Source organism: Lontra canadensis, unplaced genomic scaffold (genome assembly GCF_010015895.1).
Source record: "Lontra canadensis isolate GAN:19392208 unplaced genomic scaffold, GSC_riverotter_1.0 scaffold110, whole genome shotgun sequence".
Lineage (NCBI taxonomy): Eukaryota > Metazoa > Chordata > Mammalia > Carnivora > Mustelidae > Lontra > Lontra canadensis.
The window spans coordinates 3,139,649-3,156,851 of NW_022631104.1; the positions used below are offsets into that span (position 1 = coordinate 3,139,649).

At 47.8% G+C, this 17,203-nt stretch overlaps 1 protein-coding gene across 8 annotated transcripts in view; it reads right to left on the reverse strand.

Moving 5' to 3' along the window:
• MYH10 (myosin heavy chain 10) overlaps positions 1–17,203 on the reverse strand; it is a 119,515-nt gene that overhangs the window by 61,482 nt on the left and 40,830 nt on the right. For 4 of the 8 annotated variants that reach the window (XM_032840002.1, XM_032840003.1, XM_032840004.1 and 1 more), the window contains 3 exons: positions 15,324–15,426; positions 14,684–14,713; positions 7,982–8,074 (listed from right to left, as the gene is read on the reverse strand). In XM_032840002.1, the coding sequence (XP_032695893.1) occupies positions 7,982–8,074; positions 14,684–14,713; positions 15,324–15,426 (226 nt within the window). The remainder of the gene's footprint in view (positions 1–7,981; positions 8,075–14,683; positions 14,714–15,323; positions 15,427–17,203) is intronic. The other 4 variants (XM_032840005.1, XM_032840009.1, XM_032840006.1 and 1 more) reach the window with 2 other exon arrangements.

A 17,203-nucleotide genomic window follows, 5' to 3' on the forward strand; every position in this document is an offset into this window, starting at 1 on the left:
ATTTGCTGGCCTCTACGCTTGCTCATTACAGGAACGGTCAAGGGACTGAAGGGCTTTCCTTGGGCAATTGGACAAGCTGATTCAAAGATTTATAGGGAAACGGAAAGGACCTAAAAAAGTCACAGCGATGTTGAGAAAGAGGAGCAGAGCCTCAAGGACTCACACCACTGGATTTCAAAAAGCTGTAAGTTCAGTAGGACAGGTTGGTTGGTATGTGGTAGGTCCATATAGAGATACGGATCAGAGGATCAGAAGGGAGTCCAGAAACAGACCACGCACACACGGTCAATTCGCCTCCAACAAAAGGTCCCAAGATAATTTAACAGAAAAAGGACCAAGCTTTTCACAAAACAGTGCCTGAAAAATACACAAAATGAAATTGAAAGAACCTAGACCCTTCCTCACACCATATAAAAAAGTTAACTCTTCAGAGTTTTAGCCCTAGAAGCAGGAGCTAAAACCAGAAAACCTGCAAAGAAAACAGGAGAGAATCTTTATAACCTTAAAGTAGAAAAAAAAAAAAAAAACTTCTTAGAAAGAATGCAAAGAGATGAACATTTAGAGTTTATCAACTAGAATCTGATAAAGTGGATTTCATGAGAACCTCAAGCTTCTGTTTTCAGAAGACATCGTGAAGAAAACGAACAGGGAAACCACGGACTAGCAGAGAATATCTGCAAAGTACCACCTGGTAAAAGACTTGTTCCCAGAATATATTAAAAAAACTCTTACAATTCAAGAACAAGACAAGCCAAGAAAAACACTGGGTAAAATATCCAAAGAGATTATTTCATCAAAGACGACAGGTAAACAGTCAGTCGTACAGGAAAGGATGCTCGGTGCCAAGAGTTATTAGAGAAACGCAGAATGAAATGAGCATAAAGAGACACTAGTACATACCCTGCCAAAAAGGGCAACATTTTGAAGAAAGACCAGCAATGAGAAGGAACAGCTAGAACTCTCCCACGACCCCGGTAAGAAGACAAAATGGCACAGCCACTTTGGAAAAGTCTGCGGGTTTTGTGTAAGTGAACCGTACGTTACCATATGTGCCAGCGATCTCCCTCCTGGGGAGTCACCCAAGAGAAGCAAAAGCACGCGTCCACATCGAGACTTGCACGCGAATGTCCAAAGCCGCTTTATTCGCGATGGCCCTCCACAGGCAACAACCCAAAATGCCCACCGGGTGGTGCACGGATGAAGAAACTGCAGTACTGAATGATATAAAGGGACCAGAGAAACACCCACCAACGTGGATGGGTCCAAAAAACCCACAATGTTGTATGAAAGGAACCAGACATAAAACACTACGTATTCTGGGATTCCATTTACCGGATGTCCTAAAGAAAAAAGACCACACAGCCAAAAGTGATCAGGGGTTCCCAGGGCTGGGGCAGGCAGAGGGACCGGACGACATGACGGTGAAAGGAAGGTTCCTGGAGTGAAGGAGATAGTCTCCCTGGGCCGCGGGGCTGGCTTCACTACAAAACACATGTCTAACCTCTTCTAACTGTACACTTAAAAGGGTGAATTTTACTGGATGCAAGATTTAACTCAGCCTAATTTTTATAAATAAGGATCTCTTAGGATCCCTTGGATAAACACCAATAAAAAAATATAATTAAACATCATTCCTCCTATTTCCTATGAACAGATTACACACATGGGCCTACACTCTCTGCTGAGTGTCCAGTCTGCCCCCCCCGCAGCCTCTTACACACTATGCCCCTTCGTATCCTACTTTGCTGCATAAATACGTGCTTTAAGTACAAAAACGGAGCCGTCAGTATTGGGATGCCACCACAAATTCTGGACAGTATGGGCCAAGTAATGCTGAGGTAACGTTGACTTTTGAAACTAAAAACAAAGGGAGAATTCATTAAAATCAATACCTGATTACATTTTTTTGTTCAAGATGATGAGCGTTCGTGAAGAACTCACCCAATTTTCCAATTTCGAAAACCGCAGACCGAGCTAGGAAAACCAGGTGCAATGAGAAGGGGAGGGGGGAGGTACCCTACCTCATGTGACCCGAAAGCCTCACTTTACATGAATCCTATGACCATAGCCTTGAGAGAGGCTGACCTAACGCCCCCTGCCCCCAACGGAAGCAGACTCAGGAGGTCATGCTCTTTCGACTCCTGAAGGATGCCACGGTAGGGCACCTCTAGAGGGCCAGCAGGGAACACGGGGACACAGAGGAAGGCTTGGAGGAGGAGTGTTACTTGAGCTGAGGGACCTGACAGCTTATGAGCCGGCTGCCAGCTGAATGGTAACTAAAGGGAGGTTCTGTGCTCGTTTTCTTTAAGCTCCTGGAAACAGAACCACTGTGAGCGGCAGGAGACTGTGACACAGCACAGTGGGATTTGCCCTCTTGGCCACAAGAGAAACCACGCTGTGATTTTCGAGAGATAGAATCTTCTGGCTGGCGGCGACCCGAAGTGGCCCCTGTCGGCCCCTCTGCGGGCAGCTGTTGCCCAAAATGAGAAACCCATTCTGGGAGCAACGAGCTGGCTTTCACCCAAGGGCAGGTGGTGGGTGTGTGTCTCCAAACTGCTCCAGAAGCTTCTATCATGAGCAAAGCAGGTTGAGGGAAGGGGTCTCGTTCCTTAGAGAATGGATGTGAGGATTGCTGGGGTGACGCGGATGGACTGGAAGTACATGGACACCCCCAGACTGGTGTGAACAAGGCGCTAAGACTCTAGAAAGGCCCAGAGGCCATGGGGTGTGTCGGGAAGGCTGCCTCGAGCTCCAGGTGAAATGGCCGCGTGCCTGTTTCCCGCTGGAGGCCACACTTGGTCTCTGATACGGTCACAGCCGCCCCCGCAAGTCTTCAGTGGAGGGGGGAGGGCTTACGGGACCGAGTGGGGACTGTGTTCGACTTCCTTACAAAACTGTTCCGAGGGCCTGCTTGCTAATGAAGGCCAGCGAGGACACAGGAGCGTGACCGAGCCCTCCTGTCGCAAAAGTGCACGACACTGGGGACCGCCCGAGTGACTCCACTTGGAGGGAAAATGCAGACTGGCCAAAGCAGGGAGGGACTCACTGGCAGAAGATGGGCCAGCCCCTGTCGGTCAGAAACTGGAGCCCCTGCTTTCAGGGTTTCAGGACAAGAGCGTCACTTGACGTAAATCTCCCATCTGGAACGCGTGTGGCTTCCCCAGAAACACAACGGGCCTAACCGGGAACGGCTCTATCCTGAGGGTAAAGCTCTCCTCGGAGTCCCCTCTAACACGAACCAGATGCCCGCATCTCTGAAAGAAAAGCTTTTTTAGGAAATGGTTTGTCTCTACGAGATCAAAGGAATGGCAGCCAACGGATCCGAAAGCCTGCAGAGTTGACAGTTTCAAATACTTTCACCGCAAGTCCGTGTCCTATACAAAATGACTCCACCAGCTCCGCTGTACACGCCGTGTGCTTCTCGGTGGCACTTTTCCCTCCCAGCCTGACGCGGGACGCCACTCCAAGGCCCCAAACCCTCTGTTCCCCGAGGGTCTGGCCCACACAGGACGCCCCGAGCTCAACCGCACACTGAAGTTAAGACCCGGATGAAGGTGGGCTCCACCAGCAAGAGTGGAGGGAACCATGCGGTAACATAAATATGCACCTACTGTATACTTACACGCTGTAACATAAATATGCGCTTACTGTATACTTACGCACTGTAACATAAATATGCGCCTACTGTATACTTACATGTGTGAGGCACAGTGCCAGGGACTAAGGATCCAGAGAGCAGGGAGATGGGCCCAACTGTGAGAGGCATCACACATCACATCCAGCAGGACAGGGTAGAGCTCACCCACAGACTGTGAGGAAAGGCAAGAGGACGCCGTGCACAGAGCGACAGAGAAATGACCTCAGATGGGGTTTTAGACCCACTGGGTATTGAGGAGAGAGAGGAGGAGAACTGTGGACAGATCTGAAAGGCGTTCTAGAAGCCGCCAACAGGATTTGCTCCAGTGTGGACACAGGCCACAAGGACAGGCTGAGGCCAGGATTCCTAGCTATTTTATTCCTCTGGGTTTCTGTGGCTTTATTTCATCTCACGCATGTACAACTGGGTGACCTGCTAGGACCACGTCCTGACAGAAGATGGAAGGAACAGATTTTTGAATAGAAAAGGTCCCAATGGAACGTGTGAAATCTGAGAGCTCCATTAAGACATCCAAATGGAAAGAACGTGAGAACCACAGTGCCCGGCAAAGGACAGGAGCTCAGTAGTTAACTGAGGGGCCTAAGAGCAAAATCTAAATTCTAGAAGATGTGACGGAAAGATGAGCCCACACCAGCTACCCTCAAATGCCCGAGAAGCAAAGTGTTGGCCATACCCACTGGGACTTGCCAAAGGGATGCAGCTTTGGCAGCCAACTGAGTTCCTGTCCCCCGGCATAACCGATTACCTCACCATTTTTTATGGAACCACTAAAACCAACTACTTGCTGTGGTTTTGTGCAGTTAATGCCTCAGGATGGGTTAGTAGCTAGCTACTGCTATCTCTTTAAAAAAAAATCCTATATAGCGAGGCGCCTGGGTGGCTCAGTCGGTTAAAGCCTCTGCCTGAGGCTCAGGTCATGATCCCGAGGTCCTGGGATCGAGCCCCACATCAGGCTCTCTGCTCAGCAGGGAGCCTGCTTCCTCTCTCTCTGCCGGCCTCTCTGCCTACTTGTGATCTCTGTCAGATAAATAAATAGAATCTTAAAAGAAAAATCCTATATAACGATATAAAGTTGACTTAAAGTTGACATAAAGTTGACTTTCTAAGAGCCCACAATAACACCTTTGTTTCTCCCGTTGAACAACTAGCTCTGTGAGAACACTGCCTCAGTGAAAAATCTTCTTTTCTTAAAGAAGATTGACTTCTAACAGATTAGACTGAGTATAGCTGAGACTGTAATCCAGGAGCACAAGTGCTGTGGGAGGGGGTATCCAGCCGAAACTGGGTTTATCGAGGATCTAGATTAGATGGGAGTGCCTCACCAGAGTCGATCCTGCTAGAAAACTAAGAAATTAAAAAAAAAAAAAAAGAAAAGAAAACTAAGAAATTCTTCCTGCCAGTGGGACATAAAATAGGTTCCTACTAGAATTACTTCCATCAACCTTGGGCATAGGATGCGTAAATAATAACCTTGAACGAGACTCGTGGATAGTAATTACTTTGCAAATAAATTCCAAAAAGTGATGACGCTGATTTAGACTCCAATTGAAAGAAACAAGTTGGACCGGGGTTTCTCAACCTCGACAGAAATGACATTTTGGGCTGGATAATTCTTGGTCACGGGGCCTGTCCTGTCCACTGTTGGATGCTGAGCAACTCCAGCCTCTACCCACTAGATCCCAGAGGTGTACCACTACCGTCACCCAAACTGAAACAAAAATGTTTCCGGACACTATCAAATGTCCCCCAAGGGTCTCCCACTGAGAGCCACAGATCCACAGTAAGGCAAATTACAGCTCACAGCCTGCCTCTGTCAATATGGAAATCTCTCTAATGACCTGTGGTAGCCAACTTCCAAGATGGCACCAGTAATCCCCAACATCTGGTGCTGCCGTCAGAGTGCATTTGTGCAGTCCCCTCCCACCGTGTATCAGGGCTGGTCTGTGTGACCAGTAAAATCCATCAAAGGCCTGGTAGGTGGCTTCCAAGGTCATAAAGAACACCGTGCAGCTTCTGTCTTGCTTTCTTAGACCACCTGCTCTGAGGGAACTCCAGCTGCCATGTCAGGAGCGGGCATCCCTCCAGGGAGGCCTTTGAGGTGAGGAACCAAGGCTTCCCGCCAAAAGCCGCCTGAGTCAGCGCAGAAGATCCTCCCGCCTCATCAAGCCTTCTGAGAACTGTAGCCCCAGCCAATACCACCTTAGTGACACCTCCATGAGGGCCCCCAAGTCAGAACCACCATCTCGCAGACACACTGAGGTGATACAGGTTTCAAGTCACTGGGCCGAGGGCAACTTCTTACATGGCAACAGAGAACCAACACGGAATTACTCGTCCATCTGTCCCAAACAGGACTTCGCCGGCACTTAGGTGGATCCCGACCACTCAGTAACAGACTCGCAACATTCTTTACCAAAGGGCTGGCTGCAGTTTATCTTTGACAGGCAGAATGCTTTCTCCTGAATTTCAAGAGTGGCTCAAGGCAGGGGAGGTCAGAATAGATCGGTAACTTGATTTATGTGGTAAAATAAAACATTTTCCACTCAGAATCCTTATAAATCCTCAGAGAGATTCACATGCCAAAGCTGGTAGCTCGCCGTATCTTCAATCCCATGATGCGGCCACCAAACACAAGGCTTTCAGGGGCAAGAATTTAGGATTTAAATGTGGCTCAGGCTCAGTGCTGATGATCCAGGAGATAAAAACTCTACCAATGACGCATGGTGTCCCAGATCTTTTATGAATCCCAAAGTCACAGACCCGCTTCCTGCCGACACGGGTATATTTGTCATCTCACTCTGTACGTATAAAGCTAAAATCATTACCTAACGAACTTGGGTTGAATGAATCTTCAAAATTTATCTTACTCATGCGATATTCCAAACAAACAGATCCCTATTTTGTGCCTAACTTGGGAGAGCCTCTTGTACTTAAAATTATCTCTGAGGGTGTCATGGGCTGAGTCACGTCCCGCCCCAAATTCTTATTCGAAGTCCTAAGCCCCAGTGCTTCAGAACAGGATTATATTTGGAGACATGGTCTTTAGAAAGCTAATTAAGTTAAAACGAGGTCACTAGGGCCCTAGTCCCACATGACTGGTGTCCTTACAAGAAGAGAACAGGACACAGGCGCACACAGAGGGAGGCCTGTGTGACCATCTCCAAGCCAAGGAAAGAGACCACAGAGAAAACCGACCCGGCTGCTACCTCAGTCATGGACTTCCAGCCTTCAAGACTGAGAAAATCAAGTTCTACGGTTCAGGGCCCCCACTCTGGGGTGCTCTTTATGGCGGTCCTGGCAGGCTCAGACAGAGGGTTATGTGGCTACCTATGGGTTCGCTGGGTCCTCTGTGAGCCTGTATCTGGTAGCTTCCACTAATCACCCATTCTGTGCCGCCAGAAAGTCAACGTGAACACCATGACTTTACATTCTCAGAGTTAAACCGTACATCCCAATGGTACTAGATTCTCCCCAGACTACCCATCAAGGAGTCATCAGAATAGAAGTCTCTGGACTTCTACAAATACTTCTAATATCAGGAAGGACGAAAAACAGAGAATTAACTCTCAACGATTAAGGCAGAAATAACTGAAATTGAAGACCCTCTCCGATCTCACTGTGGAAATAGTCACTGCATCTGGAGGACTATAATCCAGGGTAAACGATGGATGGCAGGTGGGCCCCGTTTTGCCATATATGGCTCTGGAGGGGGGTCTGACACCGATGTGTTGACTGAGTGGCCGGAGGGTGAGTGCAGGGTCTCTGTAGGAAGGTCGATCTGGCCATCACCCAGGACAGCCTCAGGCACTCTGGGACTGATGGTCCAACAGACGGAGAAAGGGACGCTCTCCGGGAACTAACAGAGCCCAACAGCTAAGAAGAATTTTCACAGAGAAGGCACAGTACTGACCCAATATTCTGAGTCTGTATGCTGAAGAAACAGCGAGTATGAACGGGACAAGTGACTACGCTGAACACCAACACTGTCTGGGCCGCATGGACACCCCAGTGCTGCGCGCTAAGTCCTCCACACGTCTCTCATTTCACCGCCACATCGGGCCCGCAACAAGCATTACAGATCAGCCCTGAAGGCAATTATCCATACATATAATTATATACAGTAAATCTATCACTACAGTCACTACTGGAAAACTGAAAATCCCACGCGACTCATCACGTTTCTATGGGGCAGTACTGGTCTAGCCTACGTCTGTTAGCCTCTCCCTAAAATCCAGGGAGAGACAGTACTCCAGCTGCTTAATCACAGCAGATATCTAACCAGACGTCAGAGAAATGAAAGGTTTCTGGTGCTTTCAAACTTACGAAGCGAGATGAATTATCATTTTTCACAGTCTTCGCGTTTCCAAATGATTCCAGAATTGGATTTGCTTGCAAAAGCTGCCGTTCAAGTTCCCCCTAAAAGACATTACACATACGCACATACACACACATACACAGACACACAAAGCAGATGTATGTTAATCTCGTGTCTTTACTCCAATCCTCAGCAGAAAATACAAAACAAAAACTTGTCCCTTTTCCTCTCTTTCCATTGTGGGTGCCACCTGTAACCTTCTTGGCTTTGTTCTTGGTCCCATGAGCTCTGCTAAAGGAAAACAATTAGCGTTTATAAAGCGATCAGAAGGAGAAGGAAAGGTCACATGGAGCACAGGAGAGAACTCTGAGGGCAGGGCACATAATCTAGGTGGAGAATTTTTGAAAATAAAAAAAATGGGTTTTCATGAAATGAAATCTAGCAGGTGGCTGCAATGAAGAAGACAGTAATACTTACACTTCTGCTCATTTCTACTCTGCCTTGTTCCAGGGAGGCAAGGCAGCCAATTCTAATAATAACCACTAGGGGCGCCTGGGGGCTCAGTCGTTAAGCGTCTGCCTTCAACTGGGGTCCTGATCCTGGAATCCTGGGATCAAGCCCCGCATTGGGCTCCCTGCTCCATGGGAGGCCTGCTTCTCCTTCCCCCACTCCCCCTGCTTGTGTTCCCTGTCTCACTGTCTCTCTGTCAAATAATTAAGTAAATAAATAATCTTCAAAAGGCTAACTATAGAGTCTATGATAGGCTCTGTGCTTGGCTCTGTGTCTTTAAGTGCAAATCCGGCTCTACGACAGATTTTTACAAACAAAAGATGTTAAGAATATTAACAGGTACCTTGATCATGACCCATGACAGGAAGCTGTATGAGAAAGCCTGATGCTAGTTCTGGCCACGAAAAGCACGAGAAAGTGACGCTGTGCTCCCGGGATGTCATGTTAGAATCGCACCACAGGGCTTAGAGAAATGTGTTTTACAAACATGGCTCTTACCCGGGTGTTTCCAGATACCACGGTATTCTAGACCTGAAGAAAGGATTACAACGCACTAGCAAATGTGATTTTCTGAGCAAAACAGGGTCCCAAGGACCCTCCTGTGAGAGTCTCAGATGGACAGCCAGATGCTAAGTGGAGCATTGTATCGGCAGACCCAGAAAGGACAAATGTTGGCCATGCACACAGGCTGGGGCGGGTGAGGACTCAGTGGAAAGGGTGGGGACGCGCTCGGGAGGCACGGGACACGGGGAGGAATGCTCCCCACCCTCCAGTGGTTAGCTGAGCTGTCCAGATCTCAACACGGCTCAAGTCCCATCGACGACTGTGCCAGAAACTTCCTTTCTCAGCATTAGACAATATGTCCCCCACACAGGGAGTCTTGCGGTCATGGACTTCAAAACACCAGGTTATTACTGATATAGATCCTTCTAAACATTAGAGGCTCTCCAGATTTTTTTTTTAAGATTGTATTTATTTATTTGACAGAGAGCACAAGCAGGCAGAGCAGCAGGCAGAGGCAGAGGGAGAAGCAGACTCCCCACTGAGCAGGAAGCCTGATACGGGACTCGATCCCAGGACCCCGGGATTGTGACAGGAGCCAAAGGCAGACGCTTAACCGACTGAGCCACCCAGATGCTCCTCTCCCCAGATTTCTTAAAACAGGATATCCTGGTAACCAATTTTAACAACTGAGAGCCATCATTAAAGAACAGTAGTTACAGGCATCTGAGTTTAGCTCAGGTCATGATCCCTGGGTCCTGGGATCAAGCCCCGCATTGGGCTCTCTGCTCAGCGGGGAGCCTGCTTGAGTTTCTCTCCCTCTGCCCCCTGCCCCCCGCCCTCTCTCTCCAATAAATAAAATCTTAAAAAAAAAAAAAAGTTAGCTATCATTCTGTAATCCAATAGAGGGCTTTTCTCCTGGAGGTCAGCACTTGTCTTCATCAGTGTGGCCATAACCAACACCTTGTGAACCCCTTGGTGTCTGAGCTCTGCAAACACTGGGCTCTAGAATCCTCCTTACCTCACTCGGTCTGTGGGATCAGAATGCATAACCTGTCAGAAAAACATTGAATTTTCATAAATGGGGCATTATCTTTATACTAAACATCCACTGTCAGATCAAAGATCTAGAATAGAGGGCGCCCGGGTGGCTCAGTGGGTTAAAGCCTCTGCCTTCGGCTCAGGTCATGATCCCAGGGTCCTGGGATCGAGCCCCGCATCGGGCTCTCTGCTCAGCGGGGAGCCTGTTTCCCCACCCCGCCCCTAGCCTGCCTCTCTGCCTACTTGTGATCTCTGTCAAATAAAAAAAAAAAAAAAAAAAAAAAAAAAAAGATTGAGACCAGAGTTCCTAAAATCACACACTATCCTCCTGTCCCATCATAACAAAAATGCCTATTTTACTTTTCAAATGTTTTCCTAACTTGGAGGGAAAATGTGTCCTGCGTACCCCGTTTTAATACTCCCTAGACGTGGATGCAAGGACTCTCTTCTTCTTTGTGTCAGTGTACGTGGGCGTGCTTATGTGTGCGATCTCACACTCTGTTCTTTCTCCTGCCGGCTCGTAACAGCTGGTTGTATCCCCTGGACCTGTGTGGGTCCGTGTGAGGTCAGAAGGATCCCCATGAGTGTTTGCTGAAGGAATGCACAATGAGAGGTCCCCAAACTGCTAGGAGCGAACGTTAAGGGAGGGGCTGGGGGTGAGCCCAAGGTAGCAGCAGGAATCCTTGCTCTCCCCGTAGGACCTGCAGACTGGGGCACACCTAGGCCTCTGCTGTTGGGGCCACAAGGTTGACAGGGTTGTGGTACTAACTTTTCTCCTAAAGGACCGGTGACATCACCGAGACCAAGTAGAGATCTCAGTAACTCAAGAATGAATCACAAAAAGCTTGACACAAAGCTAACATCAGTAAACACCCCAAAAGGGTCTTACATTGAGAAATTACCATGAAATTTGACCATTTCAGTATCGTACAATTTCATGTTTTGATTAAACAGCACTAACATCACTCAACCAAATTATGAAGCCATTTATAAACCCTCAGGGGACAATGACTAAGCGTTAACCTTTCCGCTAGAATCAAATGGGAGATGTCCCCTGTTTCTAGTCTATAGGACAATGAGAAAAGTCTTTTGGGAATGTGGGGGTGGGGGTGGGGGAAATTAGCATTAGCTACTGAAATTATTTTCGAAGTTTTAAGTATGTAGAATTATACGATGCTTTAAAGGATTACCAATCACAATGAAAACCATACCCTTGTAGATATGGTAATATATGTCCTTGCTGTGTAATACACATAAAAGGACTCTGACATTGGTAAACCTCCAGTTCAGCCAGCAGTGGGACGTGGGCTGGGATCGTGCTGGGCTTTACGGGCCAGGCTGGTGGAGCTGCAGGTGTCCCCACTCCCCACAAGAGGGCTGAAAACCGGTGGGAGACCCTCACCAACAGTCCTAAGAACCAGACTTAATCTTCATGGGCAGACTGTCATTTCCATACGTGCTACTTGCCATCTGTCACCAGCCTGGTCTTAGTTCAAGGTCGTTTAGGCCAGTAGCTAGGAAGTCACCCCGAAGCTGCCATCCAGATGTGGGTTGAGTCGAAAGTGGGCTGGGGAGATGGGCTGGCCTGAAGACAGTCATCTTTCAGGGACGGTCAAGTTCTAGAAATCAGCTATTTTCAGATCTGCTCTGAACTTGGCCTGGGTTCAGTGGCCTGGGACTCTGTCAGACTATGAGGGCCTGTGACAGCAATCTATGGGGAGGGAGCGTGTCCCCCAGACCACTTCCAGCTGCCTGGGGGACAAAGCTAAGCCAGCCTTAACCCCGTTAGAAGAAGTACGCCTTGCGTTTATAGGTCAATGCTTGCCACTTACTGCTTAAATACTGCGACCTTCCTTTTGAAAATTGATTTAGATTTGTTTGCATTTCCATCACGAGGATTAAGTGTTAAAGGCAAGCACAAAGGCCTGTGGGGACAGCTCAACAGAATGAGGACCAACATGGCGACAAGATGGGGAAACGGACATCCTCGTAAATGGCTGGTGGGGGCAGAGGGCGGGGTGCAAAACAGCACCGTCACTTGAAGATCAGCGGGGAGGGCCCTCAAAATGTGAAACAGACCACCACCACGACCCAGCAATGTCCCAGGCGCACACCCCGGACAGCAGGAAACACAGGTCCACATGAGCACTTGTACACAAATGTTCACTGAGGCATTACTCAAAGTGGTCCCCAAATGGGACCCATCGGAATGCCCATCAGCCGGTGGAACGTGGCCGGTTTAACTGATTTAATAGAACAGAGTGCCACTCTGGCAGGGGAAGAAGGGAGGGTTTATGCATGCTACGACACGGATGAACTGTGCAGACATCACGCTGAAGGGAAGAACAGCCCAGAACGCCACGTTCTCTAGCGTTCCCTTTGTATAAAATACGCACAGCCGGGCAAATTCATAGGGACAGAAAGTAGATGAATGGTTTCCAGGGGCTGGAAGGATGTGGAAGGGGATGCCTACGGGTTTCTTTTTGGGGTGATGAGAAGGTCTTCAAGTGTACTGCAGGGAAAACTGCATAACTCAATGTACTAAAAATGGCGATGCGGGACTGTAGGAATGCATGAATTTGATGGCATTCGTTAATTAAATTAATTAATTAAGTGGCATGAATTAAACCTCAATAGAGCGGTTTAAAAAAAAACAAAAAAGAATGAGCCAAGAGACAGATAAATAAAGGAGCCTCAAAATACCTTCCTCTTTGTCCTGACGCTTCATGCTACTTTCTGGGGACAAAACAGCAGAAACACATCCAAATGGTTCCTGGGACCCTGAGCAAGCTTTGCCTGTTGAGCTCACCGCAAATACACAACCCAGGGATGTCAAACCAAAGGAGACCCTCTCCAGGTAAAGGCCTGCAACAGAGTGACTACTCTGTGGAGGTCACTCTCAGAAGGGGGTTCGGGGTCCCTGGGGAGGGGAGGGATCGAGGGCAGAGATGGACCCTCCCGACACGACCCCCTCCAGGGTCACTGCCGCACAGGAGTAGCTCCCATTCCTTGCACTGGGGAAGCAAAGCTGAGAACCGGCGCTCTTCTCACGTTTCTAGAAACAGAAGCACGGCTGGTGCTGGGCTAGACAAGTGGGAAAGCACACGCGGGGAAAAGCAGCACGGATGCTTCTGGGCTGGGAGTTCATGCAGAAGGACATGCACGGCAGAGAAGGTGCGGGAAAACCTGCTTCCCGGGGACTCCTGCGACGCAAAGGGAAACTCCCGGGTCGGCATGCGACTCACACACAACGGGGATCCGCGCTGTAGTTTAAAATGACATCGAAACAAAATGTTAGCGATAAACGATGCATGAAATTCCACATCGTGGATTTGGAAAACCCAAGTGTGCCCGTTAATCACTTCGCACTGTTTCACGAGGGACCAAAGTACACGCTCAAAGGTCATGTTAGCTTGTGCCTCAAGGGCACCAAGAAAAGGTCGTTTCAGGGCTAGAGGTTCCTTCTGTAACTGGCAAAAGAACCTTTCAGGGTCCTCTAGGATAATGATGACTTCATTACCCCTTCCAATTTGGGTGAGTGTCCACTCTTGCTGAAGGGACAAAAGGACATCACAGGCCTTCACAGGCAGGGGACAGCTTTGTCGTCTGACAACTTAAGAATTTTAAGAAAGATACGTGAAAATCCAGGTATCTAGGACTATTCCTGTAGATACCTATGATCATTTCTTTATATTAATAAATCCGTAACATTTCCATATTTCCATAACATTATCTTTCCTTGCTTCCTATTTGCTCGAAACTATTCCGGTGCCGGGGAAAGGTTAAGTCCAAGACAGACGTCCCTTTCCGTCTGGGGCTTCTGGCTTGGGGCTGCCCTCCTCACCTTCCCCAGTAGCAGGAACACCCTGGTGGGCCATCTGTCCGTTGCTATGCTCCAGGGCACCAGCAGGGGGCAAGTTCTCTAATCGGGAAGAACAACACTCCTCTGCTACCTGACCCGATACAGAAAATGCTAACGGGGGCTCCTGGGGGGCTCAGTCCTTCACTGTCCGCCTTCCGCTTAGGTCATGATCCCGGGTTCCTGGGATCGAGCCCTGCATTGGGCTCCCTGCTCAGTGGGGAGCCTGTTTCTCCCTCTCCCCCTGCTTGTGTTTCTTCTCTTGCTGTCTGTCAAATAAATAAATAAAATCTTTAAAAGAAAAAGAAAAGAAAAGAAAAGAAAGTGCTACCTTCATCTATTAAATTAAAGCCTTTAAGGCTAAAACACATAGGAGCCATAAAACATTAATTAATTAGAAACATGTTAACCCCAAAGTCACAAGTCTTCAAGTTGCAGCCCCAGACTTGAAATTTAATGTCGGCACAACGCCGGCCTTCCGTGTATTTAAGGAGAATCAAAATCATCCCGCCTGGTCTCTGATACTCGAAACCCTGAGGGTTCAGGCTTCATAAACATGTGATTCAATGTCATGATAAAGGGGTAAATAAACATCAAAACTCATCTAGAAGACAAATTTGAAGCGAGGGGGCATGCTGCTTGCAAAAGAACACGTCCCTAAGCGACAGATCTCCAAAATGAGGTGTTCACAGGGGACGTCACTCAGGACTAACCGTATCTGCTTCTAACAGAGACTCAATCTAGAGACAGAGATCAGTGCGAGCATTCAAGACTCAGAAGCGTGAAGAAAAGCACTTGCCTGATGTTTCACTGGCTTAGGTGACTCCTGCTGTTTGTTACAAACAGATAAATGCAAACGTTAGCGAGTCTGGGCCACTCCGAGCAGGAAGCCACATCCACAGAACCAGGTCAACGTGCAGCTCAGAACCACGAGAGCAGGTGTGGCTGCGTCACCGACCCCTCCTGCGGATCTGCAGATGAAGGGTAGCGGGACTCTCCTGGTCGTACCCCTTTTCTATCATCAGCGGTCCTCAAATTTCTATCTCCGCCTCCAGCTGCCCCAGACGGTTAGCAGCAACAGGCTGCCGTGCCACTTTTGGAAAGAACTGTTAAAGACACTTGAGGACCTTCCTTCAGTGGAATAAGACATCTTGGGAAGCAACACTCATCATTGTTAATAGTTCTTCCCGGAGCTTCGGAGAGGGATTAGGCTTCAAGCTACCACCGCTAATTCCACTTGGCCTGTGCGAAAGACCTAGTTAATAGCAATTTCCAGGTCAACCTGCTCCCTCCCGAGCGGAGGAAGATTCTGGGTGGGGTGGTGGGAGCAGACAAGGGAGCGGGTTCTCCCAGCAGTGTGCCGGGCTTCCCGACGCTGGCTTCTAAAATTCTGAAAGAATAGCCCTGAGACACAAACAAACCAGAGAAGGCAAACTTACAGGAATATTATGGTCCTTCCGTCCTTTATGCGAAGAAGCGACGTGCGCGAGGTACTGAATGACCTTCTTCGTGTTTTCTGTCTTCCCGGCACCCGATTCACCCCTGGAAGAGGAAAGAGCACAGGCCACCTGAAAGAAAGCTGAGCTCACATATTCCCAAATTACAATGGGCACAATTAACGGAGTTGGAACAAGAATTGGTAGAAAGTAAAAAAGAGTGTAAGTAGGGGGGGAAAACCTACCAGCAGAAGTTAGAAAATGTTTTAAAAATTTTAAATAATTAAATTAACCCAAACTTTTTTTTTTTTTTTAAGGTGCCAGTAAGACAAAGGATAGAGTCATAATGCGGCTTTTTCCTTGGAGTTTGGGGACTCTACCAGAGAAATGACACTTTTTTATAAAAGTTCACGAAACAGGGCACCTGGGTGGCTCAGTTGGTTAAGCAACTGCCTTCAGCTCAGGTCACAATCCTGGAGTCCCGGGATCGAGTCCCACATCAGGCTCCCAGCTCCACAGGGAGTCTGCTTCTCTCTCTGACCTTCTCACCTCTCATGCTGTCTCTCACTGTCTCTCTCTCAGATAAATAAATAAAATCTTGAAAAAAAAAATTCATGAAACAATTCCTCAGCCCCAGAAATGCAGCCAACGCTGGAAATAGGACTCCTGAAACAGTGAGGATGATTTAATCTGAAGATGTGGAAAGGACTCTGGGATGACCACTGATGCTCAAATTCAAGTCCAGGCAAGGTTTTCTCAGCATCTACCCCCAAACCAGCTGCCAACTGCTCCTTCCCCAGCGCCACCCGTGAGGAAGCTCGTACACACCTTGTGGAACCTTCTCTCGCAGACTGCTGGCTTTGTGCCCTGGGCTCCCGGAGACGGGGAGCCCGACCCCGTGCAAGCGTTTACTATGTGTTTGTGTTTGTTTGAGATCATTGTGCATTTGTGTTTGTGTTGGCTTTTTTAATCCATGTAACCTTGGGCAGTATCAACACAGAGCCAGTGCACAATTTGTAGAGAAAACAAACACTATGAGTTTTGTTACAAACCGGGACAAATGTCACCACTTCATGTTTAAAAACAAGGCTGGCACATTTTAAAGGCGGCTTTTTATTTCTACTCAAGGACTAATCTTGAAATTCAGGTAAGCTGCTAAGCACAGGGATACGTAAGTTATGGTCTTTCTGTTCAAATATCAAAGGCTTCCTAAGATCGGATTCAAAGCGAACCTATCTACACAATCAAGAAAATCTCAATTTGGAATAAAAGAAAAATTTTCATATGTGTTTAGATTTTTCATTAAGGAAGAGAAAAAGCCCCCGGGGGGGGGGACCCAGAAACAGAAAAAAAGCACCAGAAACCTCAAAATATCATTAAACTCATGGCTAGCTAATAATCCTCTAAGCTTGTTTTATCCAAGGCTTGAAAGTCTAATTTTTCTAGTAAACTCTCACCCTTCCCTGGAAGTATACTCAGGATTGTACTATGAACTGGCCCCAACTTAAATTTTTCAGGTTTACTGCTTACATTATTATCTTAATTCTCTGCACCTATACCTACAATCGTAATTGCAGAGGGTTCGGGCAAAGGGAACCAACTGACCCACTAGTCCCATGGGTTTGAGTAAGGAAACCGTCTTCTCAGGCTCTCACGCCACCCTTTGCACAAGGCAGGAATCATGTTAGAACCTTTCTAGCTACAAGACTTGATTCTATAAACAACCCACTTACTGGTTTATAAGCATATTTAATATATGAAGCTCCTTAACCACCGTCCATTGTTCTACAAAAAACAGTTCCCTTGTGTGTTTTACCATCTACAAGTTTTGAACTGTAGGTACTCAATAGACCGAATTCAAGGGTTTTTTGTCTGCTGTTTGT